Raw genomic sequence first — 20169 nt, 5'->3', positions numbered from 1 at the left:
CAGGGAGAGAATCACTGTGGAACATCGGCTCCACGTCAAACGTACGGAAGTCCGGAGAGGACATGAGCTGTTGCTATAATTCTCTGGATTATCTTGAGATAAATAACATCATCTCACAATAGCAATCCAGAAAATTATAAATACCTCATGGCATCTCTGGACTTCCGTACAAACGAGTTACGGGATACAACCATAAAAGAATGAATGAATGAATGTTTTATTTTTCCCCTTTAGAGCAATTTCACTAATATCGAATGATGTAGTATTTAGAGTATAGCAAAGGGGAAAAAAAGTCACTTAAAGCACTTTCATTGTTGAATAAATTTAATATTGCTTATTTGTTGCATGAAAATTTAAAACAGTAAGAACAGTTTTCAAGTTAAAAACAAATTTACAAATTCCAAAATGCTTAAATTAGAATAGAGTTTATACAAAATTAAAATATATCTAAGTCAGATAAATTTAAGGGAGGGAAAAAAAAAAAAAAAAAAAAAAAAAAAAAAAGGAAAAAGATCCAACATGAAGCTGTAACTGTTAAAATAACACAATATAGCTTGGTGGTGGTAAGTATGCATCAGCAATACTATACATAGTATACAATATAATAATATAAAATGGGATTATACATCACTCATATCACTAAAATTGCATATTTTGACTGGACATTGTAAAAACACTAGATAGTCACACTATAGCTGATGTGCTAGCGCAAGTGCACAGGTAGGCCATATGCAATGGGTGCGGCTCCAATCATATGTTTGAGATGTGTGGCATCACGTGACTGGATAAGGTGCTGGAGCAGGGAGGAACCTGAACCACTGGAAAGCCAGGATTGCAACAGGGCAGATGTGAATCGATCAATATCACGATCTGTTACATCCCACAAGTTCCCCAACACTAATGGGCTAAAAAAGAAAAAAAAAAAAAAAAAAAAAAAAAAGAAGAAAGTTTACAAACGGGTTAGGAAAGAGGCAGTAGTTAAAGAGTTTTTGCTAATGCTAGACCACAACTACCTCTACAGTTTCTCCTGTTTGAAAATGTACTAATCAGCTAAATAACAGGCTTAACATAATTCAAAATTTTTAAGTTTGTGTTATGCCAACAGGCTGTTTGGGATTCATCTTACTAGATGTACCATTTGAAATCGAATCATACATATGAAATGTAAAATTCATTTGAAATATTAGGAAGAAAAAAAAAATAAAAATAGATCAACTGTTCAGTGTAGGTGCTGGCATTACAGGCTGTAGGTTAAAGATGTAGCGTTCTACATTCTCAATTAACTGCTAGACTCGCTGCTAATAACTGTCCATATATTACCATCCAGCAATGAGATAGCTAAGGATGATTCCGGTTCCCTCATGGCAGCCCTGCACACTGAGTGCAGCACTACTGCATCCAAAGAGCAGAGACACTGATCTCACATAGCCCTTCAGGACCCTCTGGGCATCCAGGAAACGTGCCCCAGCTCCATGCCCAATGTAACTTCAATACAAAGACAAAAAGACACGAGTTATAAGTTACAGTTTGTTGACCTCATGGTAACGAAATAATATCTTTCCCTAGGCAACAGACATTGCAGTGCTGGAAAACTTCACTCACATGTATAAGTCTTTAGTGGTTACAGCCTCCTGCAGTTTATCAGGGTCAGGAGAAGCGCCACAAACTCCCTGCCACGACTTCTCACTGAACAGCCAGAGACAAAGCAAACATTATTAAATTAGGCAATGAGAGACACAGCAAGCAGTCAAATGGCATTGGGTGTAAAAATGAGACACTAACCCAGTAAACCAATCTCTGAAGCGCTTCTCAGTCTCAGGCAGGTTTCTGTCTGGGTTTAGCACAAAGTAAACATGCTGGGGATCAACACCACGTGATAACACAGAGTCTGGATCCACCTGTGAGTGAGAGTGATTTAGGTAAAAACGTCAGAAGAAATCACCCATTAAAACATACCACATTATGTAAGAGTAGTGTGTACATGTTTAGTTTTTTTTTTATTATTATTAATTATAATATTAAAAAAAAAAAAAAAAAAAAAGTCAGTACCTCTTGGAGATAACTGTGTCCCAGTACAGCATGTAGAGAAGGCATACGTGTCACAGAGCGAGATTTCAAACAAGAGATGTTCTCCCATGGCAACCTTTGAAGGTACTGCTCAATCACAAATACAAATGTGTAACTAAAAACACCTAATTTTTTTAAATTATTAATTTTTAAAAATAATAATAGTGGAAGGACACCATCATTGTTTCAATGCTGCAGTTACAGTATGGGATTTTTTTATTTGAATTGGCTGTCAATAGCCTTTTTGTGGTAAACATTGCTGTCGTGTTGAGAGAACGCTAAAATGTACCTTGTCTAAGATTAACACAGTGTGCCCTTGAGGTTCCTCCCTTCCTCTCAGTTCAGACACAGCCTTTTTTAGCATCTTCAGAAAATCTCCCTCCAGACATGCACCCTCAGCCAAAGAGTGCAGATCTGAGTGAGAGAGCAGAGGAGCTGCAGATAGAATCACCTGGAGGCACAAAAACAAAAAATTAACTACAACAGTACTTTGGATCTTTAATACTAATCAAAGAAAGTACAGCATGTTACTGACATGAGAGCTTCCATATTTCCATTTCAGGTTTGTGTGGATGGCTGATAGACAAAGCGCATTCAGAGTCTGCAATGCATCCTTTGTTTGAAATTTGTCCATTAACTAAACACTTTTACTGTATAATAAAGTTTCTAAGGCTACATAAACGCATAAGACTTCATAAAACACTGTTGTAATGGAATGGCACCCCCAGGAGACAGACCTTGAGCATGTTGAAAGTGATCTTTGCTCCCATTATTGAGGGTTGGAAGCATTTCAGTTGAACTGAGAGCTCAGGGTCAGGTGTCAAGGGGAGAAGTAGTGCCCGCCATACCCCTAAGGCCTCCTCCAACTCCTCAAGCAGTTTCTAAGAGCAAGAGGAAGAGAAACCATTTAGAAGAACCACAAGGCAACAAGATTCCTAAAATTGAAATCATGCTGATTTTTTCTCTAAATGTCTACATACAGAGAGACAAACATTGAAGAGAAAAAACATTTGGTTGTAGTCGTCTTCACTTAGACCTTCTACCAAAAGCTTCACTTTTCAGCACTCCCCTATAGCCAGAGTGGCCACATGGATCCCCTGATAGCTTCTCTTCTCACCTCCACTCGAGCATCCAGAGCTTTCCTGCCCTCCCACCACTGCACCTTATCTGCCACTCCACTCACTTCCTTCTGTCCCTGCAGTACTCCCTCCATCTCTTCCAGCAGAAGAGACATTGAGCGCTATGGGGAAAGACAGAACATGAACACAGTGCTAGGCAAAATTGATCTGTGCTGGACAAAAATAATCACAATTTTCCCCATTTCATTTAAAGACAGAACATAAGTCAGCAATAAAAATAAACATTGTAAATGGTTTGTCACATTCAACATGCAATACTTTTTAAAGTGTATTTAAAGTCTGCCTAAAAAAATAAAAATAAAAGAATGCCAAAATGAAATTGTAGATTACATGCAGTGTTTTGTTGCCACAATCTCCTCTTGTGCAGACATTTTCTTTAAATTAACAGCCTTCCTTATTCTCCACAATTTCAACAATCAAAAATAGGCAGCTACCCATCTATTGGTCATGTTGATTTATGCTGTCACAAGTTACCGATACTGGTTTGAGTTTGAGCTTAATACTTTTAACAAAGCCACCTCAAAATTGCACTATTGAGAAGCATTAATGTTTTATGACAGGCTTGGTTTGAAGGACAGAAACAAACAGATAGAAAGTAGCTCATACATGTCTGTGTCGGGTTGGGATTCTCATGGTGATGGGAACAGAGTCACGCTCTAGTCGCGTGAGGAGAACAGTACTGCCAATTTCCCCAGGGCACACCCCCACAAGAGAGAGCAAACACACAGTAACACCTGCAGAACACAAGAAACTTGTTAAAGTATTTGCATAAAGAAATACAAATTAAGAGTAAGGAGCTGAGGCCATCTGATTGAATTGCTGGTAGATCTAGCCTGGCAATTTACTTTTCACAGACTGTGTGTAATTACCTGCTGGCAGGTCTTTGAGCTGCTGTGTGAACTCTTGGCAGTGTGTTTGCGGGAACTCTGCTGGCTGTGTTGAGGTGAAGGAGTAGATGCCCTCAAGAGCAGAGAGTGTTTTTGTCTGTGGTTGAGTGGATGACTCCTCCAGGCTCAACATACTCAAACTATCTGCTACATCACTACTGGACTTTTTCAGCTTCCTGAGGGGAAAAAACAAAACAAAAACACTAAAGGCTTAACGTCAAAGTTAATACCAAAAAAATTACACCTAAAGAGCAGGACTGTGCAGTATCAACATTTTCATATCCTTTATACAAACTGAAGGTGAGTTTTTTTTTTTTTTTAAAGAACACGGTGCAGCAGTTAACATTGTAGATTCCAAACATGTCCTATATTGGAATGCATGAAGCACACAAAGGAGTTCTAAATTTGAAAGATGAAAAGGTATGCACATTTTATTAAAAAAAAAAAAAAACAAATATATTTAAAACACACACACACACACACACACACACACACACACACACCCCTAAATTATAAATTAAATGGGCTTGTTCTTACACTTTAAAAACATACCAAATCCCTTTGTAAAGTAGAAAAGAAATATTAGCAATCAAAAACCAACAAACTTCCATGTGATTGACATACCTAAGCCGATTAGCCAGGTGGCGAGTCATGTGATGACGAGTGGACACGCCCAGTGACTGAGCATGCAGCATGGCTGTAGTGACAGGATCAGACAGACCCAACAGTTGGGCAAGCATTGAGCACAGGTGAGGGTAGAGGGATGGATTTGGAAAATGATGGAGGAGGAGCCAAGAGGAGCGCAGGAGAGACTGGACCACATCTATGGAGAGCTCAGCTATGTATAAAGCAGACAGGCGTGTGAAAATATAAAGTTCAGGAGTTCTGAGGGAAAGTCTTAAGTCTTAATAATAGAACTTAATTGAACTGTGAAAACGTGCCAGAAGCAAATAAGGTTTTTGTACATCACTTGGACATCATGCAGCTGGTTAATGGTTTAATTCAAACTTGAGACAAGCATCTCAGAGCATCACAAAATATAGATTTTTAACAGGTTAATATAATTTGTTTTACTGTCACAACATTATTTCCAATAATCTACAAATACAGTGTGAGCCTTTTGCAACAGGTTTCTTTTATTTCTTATTTTACTTTGTGAGCCTATTTTTACTTACCTGGTGCTACATGTGTGTGTGGTAGTGATGCATGTGTTCCTATGGCAGTCTGAGCAACACTCTTAAGCTCGTTCACACAATCTCTGCTTAAATCTGCTCCCAAGTCTCTCCTCAGTACCTCCAAGTCAGCATCAGGAGCATCTGCAGGACTTTCTGCACACAAAACCAAACATATTCAAGGGACACAGTATTTGTATTTTACAGATAAATCAGATCTAAATGGCAGTGTTATGTCTTGTCTCATACACAGCCCTACCTGTGTTTAGTGTCTCAGAGTCAGATTCTTGGAGGTCCTCTAGGCTGATATCTAGACCTTCATCTTCATCCTCCTTGATCATCCTCATCCTCTCTGGTTGCTCTAGATCATTTGAAGTTTGACCTTTTTTGGACCGGCCTCGTCGTGGCCGTGTTTGAGAGGACACACCCATTTCATCCTCAGATGAGGGGCCACTGGCACAGAGAGCTGTGCTTTTCTTACCAGCTCTCCTTCTCGGCCCATCCTGCTCAGCAGATGGTTTTAGAGGGACTTTGGAAGCTGGTTTTGGTGCAGCGCAGGTTTTAGATGTGGACAAGACAGTGCGTTTTTTCTCTGACTTCTTCTCGTTCTCTATAGCAGGGGGAACTGCCTCAGTATCACTCTCATCACTAAACTCAACCTAGGAGAAAGAAAAAAAGAGGAAAAGGAATACTTAAGCAACAGTTTGACACCAAAAACTAAAACCATATAATCTTTCCTTAACTCAAATGCAGTTTTGCACTGAAACTACAAGGTAATGTCCCTAACAAGTAAGCTTAAAACCCAGCAATTAGCATTGAGGAAACTACATGCCTAAAGATAATTTCCAATAAACAGCATTAAACAAATCATGGAAAATCTCAAAACAGGCTCTCTTATGCAACTGCTGATAAGATATGAAACTTATCTATACAAATAGAAAAGTATGAACAATTTAGAATGGCTGGGGAAGCACTTATTTCACAATATTATTCCTTTCATGTCTGAAGTCAAATTTTGTTCTTATATCCTTCTAATTTGACATATTCAGTTATTATATCAACTCTCAAAGTCATCAAGAGTTTGAAAGTCATTCAAAAGGCTCTGCTCAAACCTTAAAGCGTGAGCGTTTCATCCGTTTTGGTGCAGCTGGAACAGCTACAGGTTTCTCTTGTTGAGGAGAAGAATCTTCAAAAACCTGGAATGAAGTCTTTGCTGTGGCTTTTGACTTCGTAATGCCAGAACGGCTAGCACCTGCAGCCTTGGCTGCTGTCAGTGGGGTGGAGCTTACGGTTATATCAGGAACCTCACTGGTGAAGTCAAACGCACTCATGTCACTGGTTATACCAGCAGACATTGCCATGCAGGCAATTTTAGGGCAGGGGGTCCTGGTTGCTCTGGGGGTTTTGAAAACCATGTTAGGTTTTATGATGGTGATTTTTGACACTGGGTCCTTGGCTTTCTTTGGAAAAGCTGTGGATGCCGCTCTTGTTTTATTATTCCCTTGCTCTAAAGGTGCGTCTTTTTTGCTTGCTGGGAGGTTCTTGGCAGATGCACCTGCCACTGGAAAAGGTTTATCAGAACTGGAGCTCTTCAGGCTGTTCTGCTGTTTGAGTTGCGTTTTTATTTTGGGAGCCACTGTAGCAAACGGTGGAGTCCAGCCCCATACGTCGGAGAACAGATCATCAGGACTACATTGCTTTTTCCCAGCCAAGGCCAAGCAACAGGCAACAGCCTTGGCACCTAGCAGAGTGGCCCTTAGAGGCCCCAGCTCTGGACAAAGGGTCCCTTTTGACTCCACAACCTGTAGCCCCACCTGTATCTCTTCCCACAGGGCAACAGCCTTTCCCTTTTCTCCAGCCATGCTGCGGAGCTGAGTCAGCACAGTCCCCAAATGAATCCTGCCAACCTCTGCCTGTAGTACAGAGGGGGGCAGGCACTGACTGGGACAAAGTTTAGAGGATGTTAGTGTGGCCAGCTGCATGTGTAGTTTATCTATTATGCTATTGCAGCGCAGCTTAGCATAATGGCGTAATCGATGGGTGCTTTGTGACTCTTTCTGAAGATCGGCCTGCACCAGGGCCCAGTGGATGCTGATGCGAGCCAAGCCAGGCTCGGTGCAGCACGGGCAGGAGCAGCTGTCTCCATGAGTCAGGCAAGACAGCACATGCTGCCGTTTGTGTTTCAGAGGGGGCGATGCACCCTCGCCTAACTCAGACAGCCCCTCCACTGGCTCCCGGCCCAGTGAGCGAGAGCTCAGGAGATCACTAATATCCTCCTCTTCCTCAGCAGTCTGAATGGCAGAAGTTGGTGCAGCTGGTCTGCCTTTGCGAGGTTTTATTTTCAGCTCCGATTTTTGTTGTTGGTACTGGCCAAAATCTACAAAAAGCAGAGATCATAAAATTGCAAAGATGATTTCTCTTTTCATTTGTATTGACGCCAATACAAACAATACAACTCATTTATTACATTTGAAACCCAGCTAAAATATTTCTTGCAAGACATATTACAACAGAACAGCAAACAACTTAATTTACTGCTTAAAGAAAAAAAAAAACAAACAAAAAAAAAACAAAACAAACAACAACAACAAAAAAAAAAAAAACCAAAAAAAAAAAACACATTTCCATGGTGCCAAACTGAAGGAAGCTGTATGAATTACCTGTACCAACATCCAGCAAGTGCCTGACCTGCTCCAGATCTAAAGCACTGGCCTCACTTGCTCCTTTCATCAATTCCAGCTCAGCCTTCAACACCAGCAGTTCGGCACAGCTACACACAGACATGCGTGACAAGGAGGTTATGGGCTTACATTGAGGTCGCAATCCTGCACTGTGTCTCACATGCACACAAAACTTACTGGCTAAGCGTGTGTAGTTTGGTGGCGAGTTTAAGGGCCTCCAGACACTGAGCTTTGGCTTCATGGGCTGCTCCACCACTGCTCCTCACACTCACCATCCTCTCAGAGCAGAGTAACACCTCACTCAGCAAAAGCCATTTAAACACCACACTGTCTCCTGCAGGGACCGGGAGAAAATGCAATGTAATGTGCAAGAGTGGTTTCTGACTATATCTTTCATTTAATTTCCACTCAAAATAGTAATCAAGCACAAGTGACTCATGGTTCCTCAACAACTAAATAAATCAAATTTTTAGTATATAGTGTACTTTTTTTTTTTAATTACTGCTTCCATTTTTTTCAGGAGACTTTCTTCCAGTTATTTGATCTGATTCCAGATATCGGAACAGATTTTTTTCAACACCTGCCAAGCTTAGTCTTAGAAGCTGGTTGAATTTTCTGCTTCTCACAATCCAAAAAAAAAAAAAAAAAAAAAAAAAAAAAAAAAAAAAAAAAAAATCCCATATATCCAAATAAACACATTCAATGACACTGAGGTCTGTTTTCATTCCAACAAAGCAGGTGCACACATGATCAGTTGTTGGAAGTTAACTGATTAAAGAATCAGGTGTGCTCCTATGTGTCTGGAAAGAAAACCTGCGACCACAAAAGCAATTTACAACCCCACCCCTTAATTGCTGTACCATCCTAAGAAAAAATTCATTTTAATGTTTTGTTTCTTTTTACCCTGGTCTACAAATCGTGTGTCCACACTCGGGGCAGGTGCTCCATAAAAGCCATTTCCCAGCAACATCATTACCAGACTGCACAACAGCTTCAATCCTTCATACTGAGCTGTATCTGGAGTCTTCAGACCTATAACATACATGTACACATTAACACTTAACAGCCAGTAATCCCCTTGTGTCAAACACTGAGCCTGTGAGCCTAAATAGACAGTCCTTTACAGCCCACAAAATTATTTAAATTTCTATTAAATGTTAGCCTGTTTTACAATGCCCTTGCACTACAATCCCCAGCATGCACTACAATAAATGTACATAACCTGCAATCCCACAATCGCCCGCCCCCACACAATCTATGGGACAGCAGTAAAACCTCAGTTCTACTACACCAGTTATATCACCAAACATTCTAGCTGTGTTTCAGCATCAGTTGCAGTTCAAACAACTTAGCTTAGAAGCTCAGAAATTGATTCCAAAAATGAATTAACAATGAGCAGCAAAGAAAAGATGCCAGGTGTCCAGTTCAAGCAAATAGGTTGGCCGAAAATATAATTTTTTTTTATAAAGTATTCATGTAATATATCAAGGTCTACTATAAATGCCTATACTTTCCTGTTGACATTTTGCCTTATTTTGAATTAACAAGTCTGTCCAGGTTATAGCAAAATGTTATACAAAAATGAACTAAAAACACAGGCACTTTGCTCACTGATTTGTTGAGATTTTTTAAATATTGCCCTTTTATTGGTCGAGTTTGCCACACCTGCAATAGTAACTGAACATATCCACATTTGTGGATATACTGAAAGTTATTTTTAAAGTGATTGTACCATGCTGGATGATGGCCTGTCGGAGGTGTGTATACAGTGTGTCTGTGTCCAGACTGAGGTAGGCACTGGCTGTCTGTAAGGCTCGTGCTTTCAGCATGTACCAGCTCTTGGAGTGATGCTCTGCTGTCTCCTTCAGCACCTCACATAGACTGCGCACACCACGCTCCACCTAAAAGAGGGAGGTGTTGAGACAAAATGCCATTATGTAATGTCCAATCCTTTTGTATATGTGCAGTCATCTGATTTAAAAAAAAAAAAAAAAGTACAAAGACCATCTCAAGTGCACAGTTGGCCACTTCAGAACAAAGCCAGCTTATTGTAGGCACATGTTAAGCTAGATTGAACACTCCTCAAACTGTTTAGCTGACAAGCAATCCCAGAGAAGCATAAACTTGAAAAGACTGGCTGCTATACATACTGAATGACTGAGGTAGAACATATTAGCCTTTACTGTGTCAAGTGCCAGCAGCTGTTCAAGAGGGACAAGTTACAAATGGCATCAATCATGATGGAATTAAAAGGGAAAACATAATTTAAGGAGGTGTGTGCATATTACCTCACATAAAGCATAGCAGAGTTGAGCTCTCAGTAATGTGGCTGAGACAGAGATGATTGTAATAGCATCAGAGCCTGGCTCAGCAGCCAAACACTGCTCTGCTTGATTCAGCTGCTCCTGTAAAACACAGATAGAATAGTAATTTATTTCCAGTATCAAAATTATTGTTTCAAAAAATAATCTGAAGTTCAATGACTAAAAGTTTAATATAAAGAGTCCCACAAGTAGATATTGTAAAATATTTATTTAAAGTAAAAAACATCTGAAAATGTCACATATTTAACTGAATGATCAACAATGGTGTTAAACTCACAGCAATATTTAAAATAATAACACCAATGCTATATCTAATCCCTAAATATAAATATTCCTCCTATATTACTACCCAGATGTTAATTCCATGGTTACCTCTGCAAGCTGAGGAGAGCCCAGGTCTAGTAGCAGTTTGGCAGAGTGGCAAAAGGCACCAGCACTACTTTGGCCATCACCAAGGAGTCGGAACAGATTTGCAGACAGCTGATAAGCCTCCAAAGCCTGCAGTGACTATATAAATATACATGAATAAATTAATATAATGAACAGGATATAAGACCTTAAAGCGATGGTGTCTTTAGGGGTAATCAAGAGACAATTTCCCCTAAATAGCCAAAAAATGTCAATACATGTATGTCAAGACACCAGTCAGCAGTGTATTCGCCTAAACAGTCACACATTTGCCTCAAAACTTTGTTTTGTTATCTCAAACAGATTTACTTGTAGTGTCTAAGACTGATATGTTGTTATCTGAAAACATAAAAAAAGACAAAAGGGTCTGGCATAGCAAAACAAGAGAAGCATTTTTTAAAATATGCATAATTTAATAACTGAAATGTTTCTCTAAATCAGCCTGCTCTGAATGACTTTATATAAGTTTCAAAGTTTTATTTGTCATGTACATGGTGACATATAGTACAACTAGCAGTGAAATGCTTGGTGACCCATTTTGTTACAATTGTGACAGGAACCATGTGTACTGAATTTAAGTTGTCATACAGTTACACTGTTGTTAAAATCAGCTCTAGTAAAACCAAAGTCTTCCCTTTCAAAGGCATACAAGAGTGCTTACCTTGCCCAGGAGTGAGTAGAGAGCAGCCATAAGGGAGATGGAGTAGGCAGTGTGTTTGGGGTCCCTCACTGCAGGCAGATGCTCATCCTTCAGCAGAGTTCTCCAGAGTGATAAACACCTATCCAAAGGCTCGCTACGTTCTAACAAATACACAAATAGCATTGACAGTTCTTATGTAGCACTTATGCGGACAAGATGTACACTGACCACCCACTTCATTAAGTACACCTTCTTGTATCTACACTCTTTGTCCATTTTATCAGCTCATATTTGTCATATTGGTGGACTGCAGTCCACCTGTTTCTGCGCATACTTTATTAGCCCCCTTCAGCTTGCTCTTTAGTGGAGAAGACACCCACAGGACCACCACAGAACAGGTATTATTTGGGTGGTGAATCATTCTCAGTCATTGTCAGTGACATGGTAGTAGCATGTTAGCACATGTTGCAATGGTATAAGTGGATGAGACACAGCTGCTGGAGTTTTTAAACACCTGAGTATAGTCCACCAACCAAAAATAACCATCCAGTAAGATCCTGCGAGCAGTGTCCTTTGATCACTGAAAAAGGACTAAAAGACAACCAACACAAACTGGGCAGCAACAGATGGGCTATAGTCCTTAACTTTATATTTACAAAGTACCAACAAGGTACAAGTTAGACACCTACATCCCCTCAGGACTCCCAAGGGACCCACCACAATATCTTGTGGCATGGGGCTAATTTTCAGTGTGGTGTGCAAAAGCGGGCAACTAACTAACAGTGTGGGCAGAAGCGGCACAACACGTGTGCAGAGAAATACAGCAAATTAATCAATAGCCCAATTTATGACAATTAGTATATAAATAATATTGAACAGCAAAATAAAAACATTTAAAACTAGATTGCATTAGTTGTGAAGCAACCAATCACTTGAACAACAGCAAATTGCATCCGAGTGACCTACAGAAACAATAGTCTTTAGACGGTCAGGCCACGACTGTGGAAAGTGCTCTTAATAAAAGCAAATAGATGACCAAGCCAACTAAAAGGAAGTCTGACAAGTGGCAGTCATTTTCAGTCACGACTAATGCAGATGGAATTTAGGTATATGGGACTGCTGGCAGGAGTGAAATAAAACGTTTAGGTTGCGAGTGGGAGTGGAACAAATGGTGCTGGTTTTCCATGGGAACAGAATGAAATCTAGCAGAAACAGGACTGAGAAAAACCAGCCCCAAACAAACCTCTAGTAAGAGTGTCTAACAGAGTGAACAGTAGGTGCACAAAGCATTAAAGACTCTAGCAACATTGCTGTGACTGATATCAACACCCTGATACACTTCAAAAATCAGCTGAGAATGATCCACTACCCAAATAATACCTGCTCTGTGGTAATCTTGTGTAGGTCCTGACCATTGAAGAACGGGGTAAAGGGACTGAAAGTATGTAGAGACATAGATGGAGGAACTGCAGCCTGTAATTGTGGAACTAAAGTGCACCTATTTAGCAAACTGAGCTGATAAGAGTGTAGATACAAGGAGGTTTACCTAATGAAGTGGCTAATCAGTGTAAAATAGAGTAATAAGAGGAAAAAGTTATAACTCTGTTGGCATGCTCTCATTCAGTCTGCTCATATTTAGGAAAAATGTTTTATTCACAGTTGCATTGCGTTTTGTGTTTAAGGACCCATTCTCACTATTTTGTGCTGCCAAATTGAAGCAGAGTCCATCATACACCAGCTGGCTCTCGTGTAGCTTCTGCTTGTCTTCATATTCCAGATCATTCGTGGGAACCGGATCCAAATTCCCAGTAGCTTTACTGCCCTCTTGCACCTCACGCAAACGCTTCTCTGTATCCAGTGCCTGACAAATACAGAATTAAGAAAAAGCATGCATTACAACTTCTGCTAGTGTAATATTTTTTTAAAATAAACAAATAAATAAATTTACACAAAATATTAATGTCAGAATCACAGTATTGCTGTACAATAAACTCACAATAAGCAGTAAGAATCTAACTATTACTGTATTCTTAGCACTGCTTAGTCATTTTATTTTTTACCCTTATTCTGCTTTTGGTAGCTACAATATTTGACTTGACAAGTAAGCTTCTAGCAAAACAAAACAGAGATGAGTTTCTGAATCATTTCAGAGACATGTTACTCATATTTGGTTACCTCAGAGCTACAACGTTTGTATCTAAAAGACATTTTGACCAAGTTCATTATTTATAGCTTGGAAAACAACGCTACTGTATCACTGACCTCCTGGAGGCTGGCCTCAAGTGTGCAAATGTAAAGCCACAAAGACGCATGTGCCTTTCCATCTTTCAGCCTATCAGCATTCTCTGCTGTCTCTTGCTCATCCTCCAACAACCGCAGAGCCTCATGGGTAAAGTCAACTGCAGAACTGAACCACAAAACAATGCTAATAAAACAACTTATAACAAAACGCAAGTGCTTAACCAACTTCCTTACATGTTACTGTGTAAAATTAAGAAATGCATATTGAAATGTCTGGATATACCAGTCTGTCTGTTGGCTGAAGTCCTGGTAACACACCACCTGTGCCATCTCATACAGGTAAGAGGCACGCTTAAGAGTGTGTGTAGTGTCTTCATGGCAGATATCGAGCAGGTCGCACAGGGTGTTATAGCGCTCTTGTGCGGTGTCTCCAGTCTGCTCCTTATACATACGCAGCTCTTCTTCCAGAAGGCACAACAACACCTCCTCACCTACAGAGGATGCTTCCAAACCATCCCTCAAAGTCCTGACAAACAAAAAGAGCACATGATAAATATTAGTTTTTGAATTACAGTAATACAGCCAACCATGCTTCAAAGGCAATGACCAACAGAGCTAGAAGACTAGCTTAATTTTAAAAGTATGAAAATATCATACCTCATACTTTCCCAAGGCATCTTTAGCTGAATCGCCCTGATCCATTAACCACAAAAAATACGTTCTGTAATAGACTACGCAATGCACATAGACTTGGTTTTGAAACTCCCACCTAGCAGTTTGTGGAGTACTAGAGGAAAAAACTGCCATAATCATCAAGTGGGAACGAATAAAAACATGTTTGCTGTAACAACTTTCAAAACAAGGTTTATTTAAAATAAATAAATAAAATTTACGCAAGTTACTCAGTACCATTTATGTAATTACCAGTAATAAACTTCTTCAAAGAGACCATACAGAAAGCAGGAGACTGTGTTTGTGTCTCGCCGTTTATCTGCGTTTAATTTTGCCGCTTTACCGTAATCTAATTTAATGTCTTTGGTTTCTTCAACCTTATTTCTTTTTCACTAGAAAAGTGCCACATTGAACCAAAATGCTCAGTGCATCCCTACTGATCCCTAGCCATTTTGCTTTCACACTCTTGATCCTTAGCAGCTCCTAAGTGACATCAGACACAACTCTACATCAAATACACAATCAGTACTACTCATCACTGTTCTATAAACTTGTTCATCAACATCACCCAGTGCTGCTCTCTAAAGGTTTCTTAGCACCAGTCACTTGTTTTTGTAAGACCCATAACATCTCACTAAATTCATTTTAAGTTTGTGTACTTGTCTCAATTCAACTAAACTAATGGAAATGCACACAATTCACATAAACTTTCATTGTTAAAGCTAACAGCTGTGGAAAACGACTGATCAGCTTGGACATTTGCGATCAGCCTTTTTTGCAGAAACTACATTTCACACACAGTATACTGTGATGTTTATAATACACTGTAACAGTGTACCTTAATATGTGCCCCATTCAGTAACCTGCTTTTGGAATACAGTATTTGTATAATATGTAGTAGGTATGACCACTTAGATTTAAAATTTTAGATTTTTGCATGTTGAAACACTTGACTTTCACTCATCTCTCAGGACAAATCATGTGTAATTACACCAGAACTGAGAGTGCATATTCTTTACCTAAGGCGTTTGTCTTCATCTCCTGCACGGGCAGCATCACTCTTGGTCTTAACCCACAGGGAAACTGGTTCCGCAAGGTGATCCAGAACCCGAGCACCTAGAACCTGAACCCAGCGGACCACCCAGTCCAGAGCTCTCTCCCACTGAGCTGCACGCCGACTACACTGCACTGCCAGCACGAAACATCGATTCACCTGAACATAAGCACACATACATAACTGATAAATCTTCAAACTAAGAGAAATCAAGTCAGAAAGAAAATCCTGTAAGAGCTGATGTAGAGTCAGGACTTACTCTGTCCACAGGCAGAGAGACAGGACAGTCCTTACTTAACTCCTGACAAATAATCTCAGCCAGGCCAAACGCTTCTTCATACAACTTTCTGTTGAATAACTCATACACCACATTATTCACTGCACACACTAAAGAGAAAGAAAGAGATTTGTGTTACCTAATCATAAATTAATTAATGCAACTTAAACCTAATACAAAACAAACTAAAAATCTATTTGAATTAAGATACATTTTAACTACTGTATAATTTTAATTTACCCGCATTTAGTAAGAAGTTGTCGTTAGACAGTTTGCGAAGCTCAGTCATCATGCGTCCTGCTGCTGCCTGGCAGTATAACAGAACTCTGTCCAGAGATTCAATAACTGACTCCTAGACATATACAAGTACAGATGAATACTTAACTCATGTTACACAGCAGTCCACAAGTTGTGTGTGAGGCAGACGAGGGTTACCTGTAAGGAATGCAGACTGTTGTACGTGCTGATGAAGCCTTGGTACAGACTGAAGCACAGCGCATACTGAAGCTGTTGTGAGAACGAGCTCTGAAAGAGTAGGACAGTAATGTCATCTATAATGGCCCATTAAGCAACTGACATACTAAGTTGCTTCAAAGGGAAAAATGAAATGCATGTATAATGTAGGATATAGGTCCTTCAAATAAATTGCAGGTTTCTTTTCAGGAAATGTAGTTTGTGTCTGGTTAACCGTTACAATATTTTTTAAGGTTCCATACAGTATAATTTCTGAAGAAAACAGAACAAAACGCTTTAGTTGACATTTTTAGCAGCACTCAGGGAGCACAGCATTTATAAATGCTGTATTATAAATGATAGAAATATTCGTACTGATATCCTGATTAGTTGACCTTTTCTCTTGAGAGGCCACCCAGGTGCTAGATCAGTCTCTTCTCAAGACTACTGCAATTCACTCTTTGCTGGTCTTGCTAAGCAGGCCATCAGGCCCCTGCAACTCATCCAGAATGCAGAAGCACAGCTTGTCTTCAATCTTCCAAAGTTCATTCATGTCTCTCCACTGCTGCATTCACTAGCTTCCTGTACCTGCCCATATCAGATTTAAACCCCTGAGATTTGCCTACAAACCCCAAAACAGATCAGCCCCTACCTACCTAATAGCAATGGGCAAAACTTGAACTGCCCTTTGAGCTGCAAGTACAGCTCTGTTTGATGCATCATCCTTCAAGATGCATGGAAGACAAGCATCAAGACTTTTCTGTCCTGGCACCCAGCTGGTGGAACAATCTCCCTCTGGCTGTGTGAACAGCAAACTGTTCAAACACAGACTTGAGACACATCTCTTTACAGCACTTAAGTGAGCACTAATGCAAGTACTTCTGTACTGTGTACTGTACTGCATTTATTGAAATGTACTGCATTGCACCCATGTATCAACATCTGCTTCTAGCAGCATCTGAGCTTAGTGGTAGCTTTTACTCTAAACCCATTTGTACCTTCTAAAATACATTCTCAGTGTACAGAGTTTACAACAAAGCACTTCTGTTAGTCGCTCTGGATGTGAAGGTCTGCTAATGCTTTAAATATCCAAACTCAATTAGAAGCTCAAAAACAAGAACCATGTTCAAAATGGTCCCCTAGTCCCTAGTTCCTTGATAGGAAAAATCAGTAGAACAGAACACAGTTACACATATACAATTAGTAATTAAAGTAAACTTCATACAACACTGCATGGGTTTGCACAACATTCTGCCAAACATGAGTCCTACCTGAGAGTGCATTGTATAAATAATGCAGTGTGAGATATAGCCAAAGGCTTACCTTTTGCTGTTTGAGCAGAAGCTCCTGATATTCCTCCAAAAAGGAAAAATAGCCCAGCAGTGTAGTCCTGTCCATTCCTTTTGTTTGTCCTGCCTCTGCTGCCCAGACAACCAGCTGGCATGCCTCCAGGAGGGCATGGCCTTCAACATCTCCCATAGCAGCAGGCAGCCCTCTAAGGATGCGAGCACAGTCTGTGAAAGGCTTGCTGCATTCACTTCCAGAGCTGAAGGCACAATGCAACTGCACTGCCCGAGCAGCAAGGCCTAGAGGTAAGCACAAAACGTCACAATGGCGCCTGATCCCATCCAGAGCTCTGTCCACCAGCTGTGCAGCCTCAGTCCAGAACTTGCTCTTACACAGCAGTTTGCACCCCTTAAACACAACCTCACATCTGACAGCCAGTGAAGGAAGCGTCAGCACACAGTCACCACCCGCATTCTCACTGAACAACGGGCTGAGAAAACGCAACTGTAACTGAGAGAGTAAAAACTTTGCGTCATCCTGAGACAAGCTCCCATTCCCTCGCTCAAACTCGCCCACCGCCTCCTCCACAATCAGAGGCACTTTAGATGTGCTGGACGATACCTCCAGCAGCCGGAAGAGCAGAGCTTGCAGCTGCCATCGGAGTCTGTCCCTGGGAGAGAGGTTGGATACCTGAGAGGTCAAGAGGCTGTTCCACTGCACTGCAAAGCAGTTCCGAACCAGGACATTGAAGTCTTCAGCCTATGGTAAAAAATACCAGAAGTTTTGAATTAATTATATAATAATTTAAAAAAAAATTTATTAAACCAGCCATGAACCAAGATTGCTGCTTGATTTCTATCTTAAAGACTGTTGTCACAATTTAATTACCCAATTATAACTTCTTATCTTTGGAACGGTAAAATAATTTGCATACCTCTGTGGAAGAGCACTGCAGTCTGTGATACATGATCTCCCCAAGCCGAAAAGCAGGACCATGAGCTCTTTGAGTAACCATCTTCTGCAGGATATGGAAGATTATTTTTTCAAGATAAAGTGGGCATCCTGGTACTGCAGGGTCAGGAACCAACCCATACCCCTTCACAGCCAGCTCCACTAGATCCACTAGACATTTTTGATGCTCTGGCTGTATAGCTCCACTGCCAAGCCTCTGGTTGCATGCTCGAATAATCCTATCACATATTTTCCGACTCCATGGGCCAAGGTCATCATTCACATGTTTCTGCAGAATACAACACAAGGCCAACTCAAGACAGGGTGCAATGTATGTGATGTTTATCTTAAATTACACAACTTAAGGTACCACTTAAACTCACCAAGTATTTTTCTTACCTTTAAATCATCATGAAGTAGAACAGTGTCCTTTATAGATGATATCCGTTGGACGTACTCATCTGTTTTTAGACATTTCATTCTTCCTTCACTGCCTTTTTCTGAAATCTTCAGAAAGCTAGACAATAAGTACATCAGAAGTTATGAAGATTATACAGTTCAGAAGAATATGACATGACCCAAAATTAACACATGCTAATACCATGTGTTTGGGCTGGGATGTAGCAGAATTAAATATATTGGGAAAAATGTATTATTTGGTTCAAGTTATATTTTGAAAATGCAATGTTTAGAATAGTGACTTTTTGCAATGTTCAGAAGAAAAAACTTCAGTGTGTGTTTAACTATTTATTAGACAAATTCTAAAGAGAACCTTAATTAATGCCTTCTTTACAAACACTGAATCTCCTACTAAAGTGTGAGTAGACAGATTAATGATGATGATGATGATGATAAGCCAGTTAATAATGTCAGTGTTAGTTCTTTTTGGGGCATGCTCGAGTCTATACATTACTGCCTGAAGGACTGTAGGGGCAGCAGTGGACTGAAGCAGGTGGTGAAAATTTTGCTTTGGAACTTAATTTAAATGATAAACAGATTTCTCATTAAATACATTAATACAATAATTGCGTGAAACAATCTAACATCGAGTAACAATGTAGAACAGCATAAATTAAATGAAAAAATAAACGGAATAACGCTACGTTACTGATGTTAGAATTCAGCCATCAACACTTTCTCAATTTTGAGTGTAGGTGAATGTCATCATTCAAATTTTGTAAGATTTAGCCGTGCTGGCCTAAACAGATGTCAAATCATAGTCCTGCGTGCAAAGAGAAAGAGGTTGTAAGTCGATCCAGCGTGACATTGTACAGGAAAGCTGTTGATGCTGGGACATATTGAAAAGGCATGTTGAAGCTGTGTTGTGCTGTGGCTGCTTAGCTAAAACCGGCTAGCATAAACTAGCCAACCTATCCCTTTGGTTCCAACAGTTCACAAAGCGCTAAGGTTAGCTAGGTGATATGAGAGTTAGTACTCAATTTAACACACGTTTTTAACTTAACCGACTTAGCCTCGGAGGTTTAGAAGCAAGTTTGGTAGTAAGCTAGCTGATTAACTAATGGTCTAGTAGCTAATTAACGGTAGGTTTTATTCTGACACACAGCGTTAGCTAACGCTAGCGTCACCTCTCCCAGAGACACACAGAAAAGACAGCTGTCGAACTAAACCAGATAATCTTCAGACCACGACGGTGTGACTTGGTTAACTGGTCACTTACCGCACTCCGAAGAAATGACCTTCGTTCCGCGAAAACTACTTCTGTAAATCGGCTGTTAGGGTTGGTAAACTCTCCAGCGCCGCTGTTGTAATTCAAACTTGAACCTGTGAACTGAACGAACGAGGCGACGCGCACTTATTCAAAACAGCGAACAGCCTATCGGGAAGCGTCTAAAAGGCATTGTGGGTATTGTAGTATATGAAAACGTAAGCATAACCCATGAAAATCCGCCACTCAA

General features: G+C 40.2%; 1 protein-coding gene across 1 annotated transcript; it reads right to left on the bottom strand.

Moving 5' to 3' along the window:
* Positions 1–538: 538 nt before the first annotated feature.
* On the bottom strand, positions 539–20000 carry espl1 (extra spindle pole bodies like 1, separase). The gene is made up of 32 exons (XM_037534816.1): positions 19932–20000; positions 18653–18760; positions 18237–18542; positions 17339–18061; positions 15998–16087; positions 15803–15914; positions 15545–15672; positions 15251–15444; positions 13843–14085; positions 13581–13725; positions 13014–13179; positions 11340–11479; positions 10643–10777; positions 10235–10351; positions 9679–9847; positions 8850–8978; positions 8124–8280; positions 7926–8035; positions 6378–7642; positions 5525–5924; positions 5269–5421; positions 4718–4931; positions 4076–4269; positions 3813–3940; positions 3185–3307; positions 2805–2948; positions 2357–2518; positions 2050–2154; positions 1783–1898; positions 1603–1686; positions 1321–1485; positions 539–905 (listed from the first exon to the last, which is right to left on the bottom strand). Exons 2-32 carry the CDS (start codon positions 18731–18733, stop codon positions 704–706), a joined length of 6600 nt encoding a protein of 2199 aa, XP_037390713.1. The 5' UTR covers positions 18734–18760; positions 19932–20000; the 3' UTR covers positions 539–703.
* Between the last annotated feature and the right edge of the window lie 169 nt (positions 20001–20169).

This window comes from Pygocentrus nattereri, chromosome 26 (genome assembly GCF_015220715.1).
Source record: "Pygocentrus nattereri isolate fPygNat1 chromosome 26, fPygNat1.pri, whole genome shotgun sequence".
NCBI classification, from domain to species: domain Eukaryota; kingdom Metazoa; phylum Chordata; class Actinopteri; order Characiformes; family Serrasalmidae; genus Pygocentrus; species Pygocentrus nattereri.
The sequence above is the reverse complement of the archived record's forward strand: the minus strand, read 5'-3'. Positions and strand labels throughout refer to the sequence as shown.

Bases quoted from the DNA above. Each gene is read 5' to 3' on its own strand.
- espl1 (XM_037534816.1), bottom strand. From the start codon at position 18,733: ATGAAATGTCTAAAAACAGATGAGTACGTCCAACGGATATCATCTATA. The intron at 8,979-9,678 runs GTACAATCACTT...TGTATGTTATAG, and splicing joins ACAGGCCATCATCCAGCATG to GTCTGAAGACTCCAGATACA. The intron at 2,155-2,356 runs GTACATTTTAGC...GTGATTGAGCAG, and splicing joins CTGTGTTAATCTTAGACAAG to TACCTTCAAAGGTTGCCATG.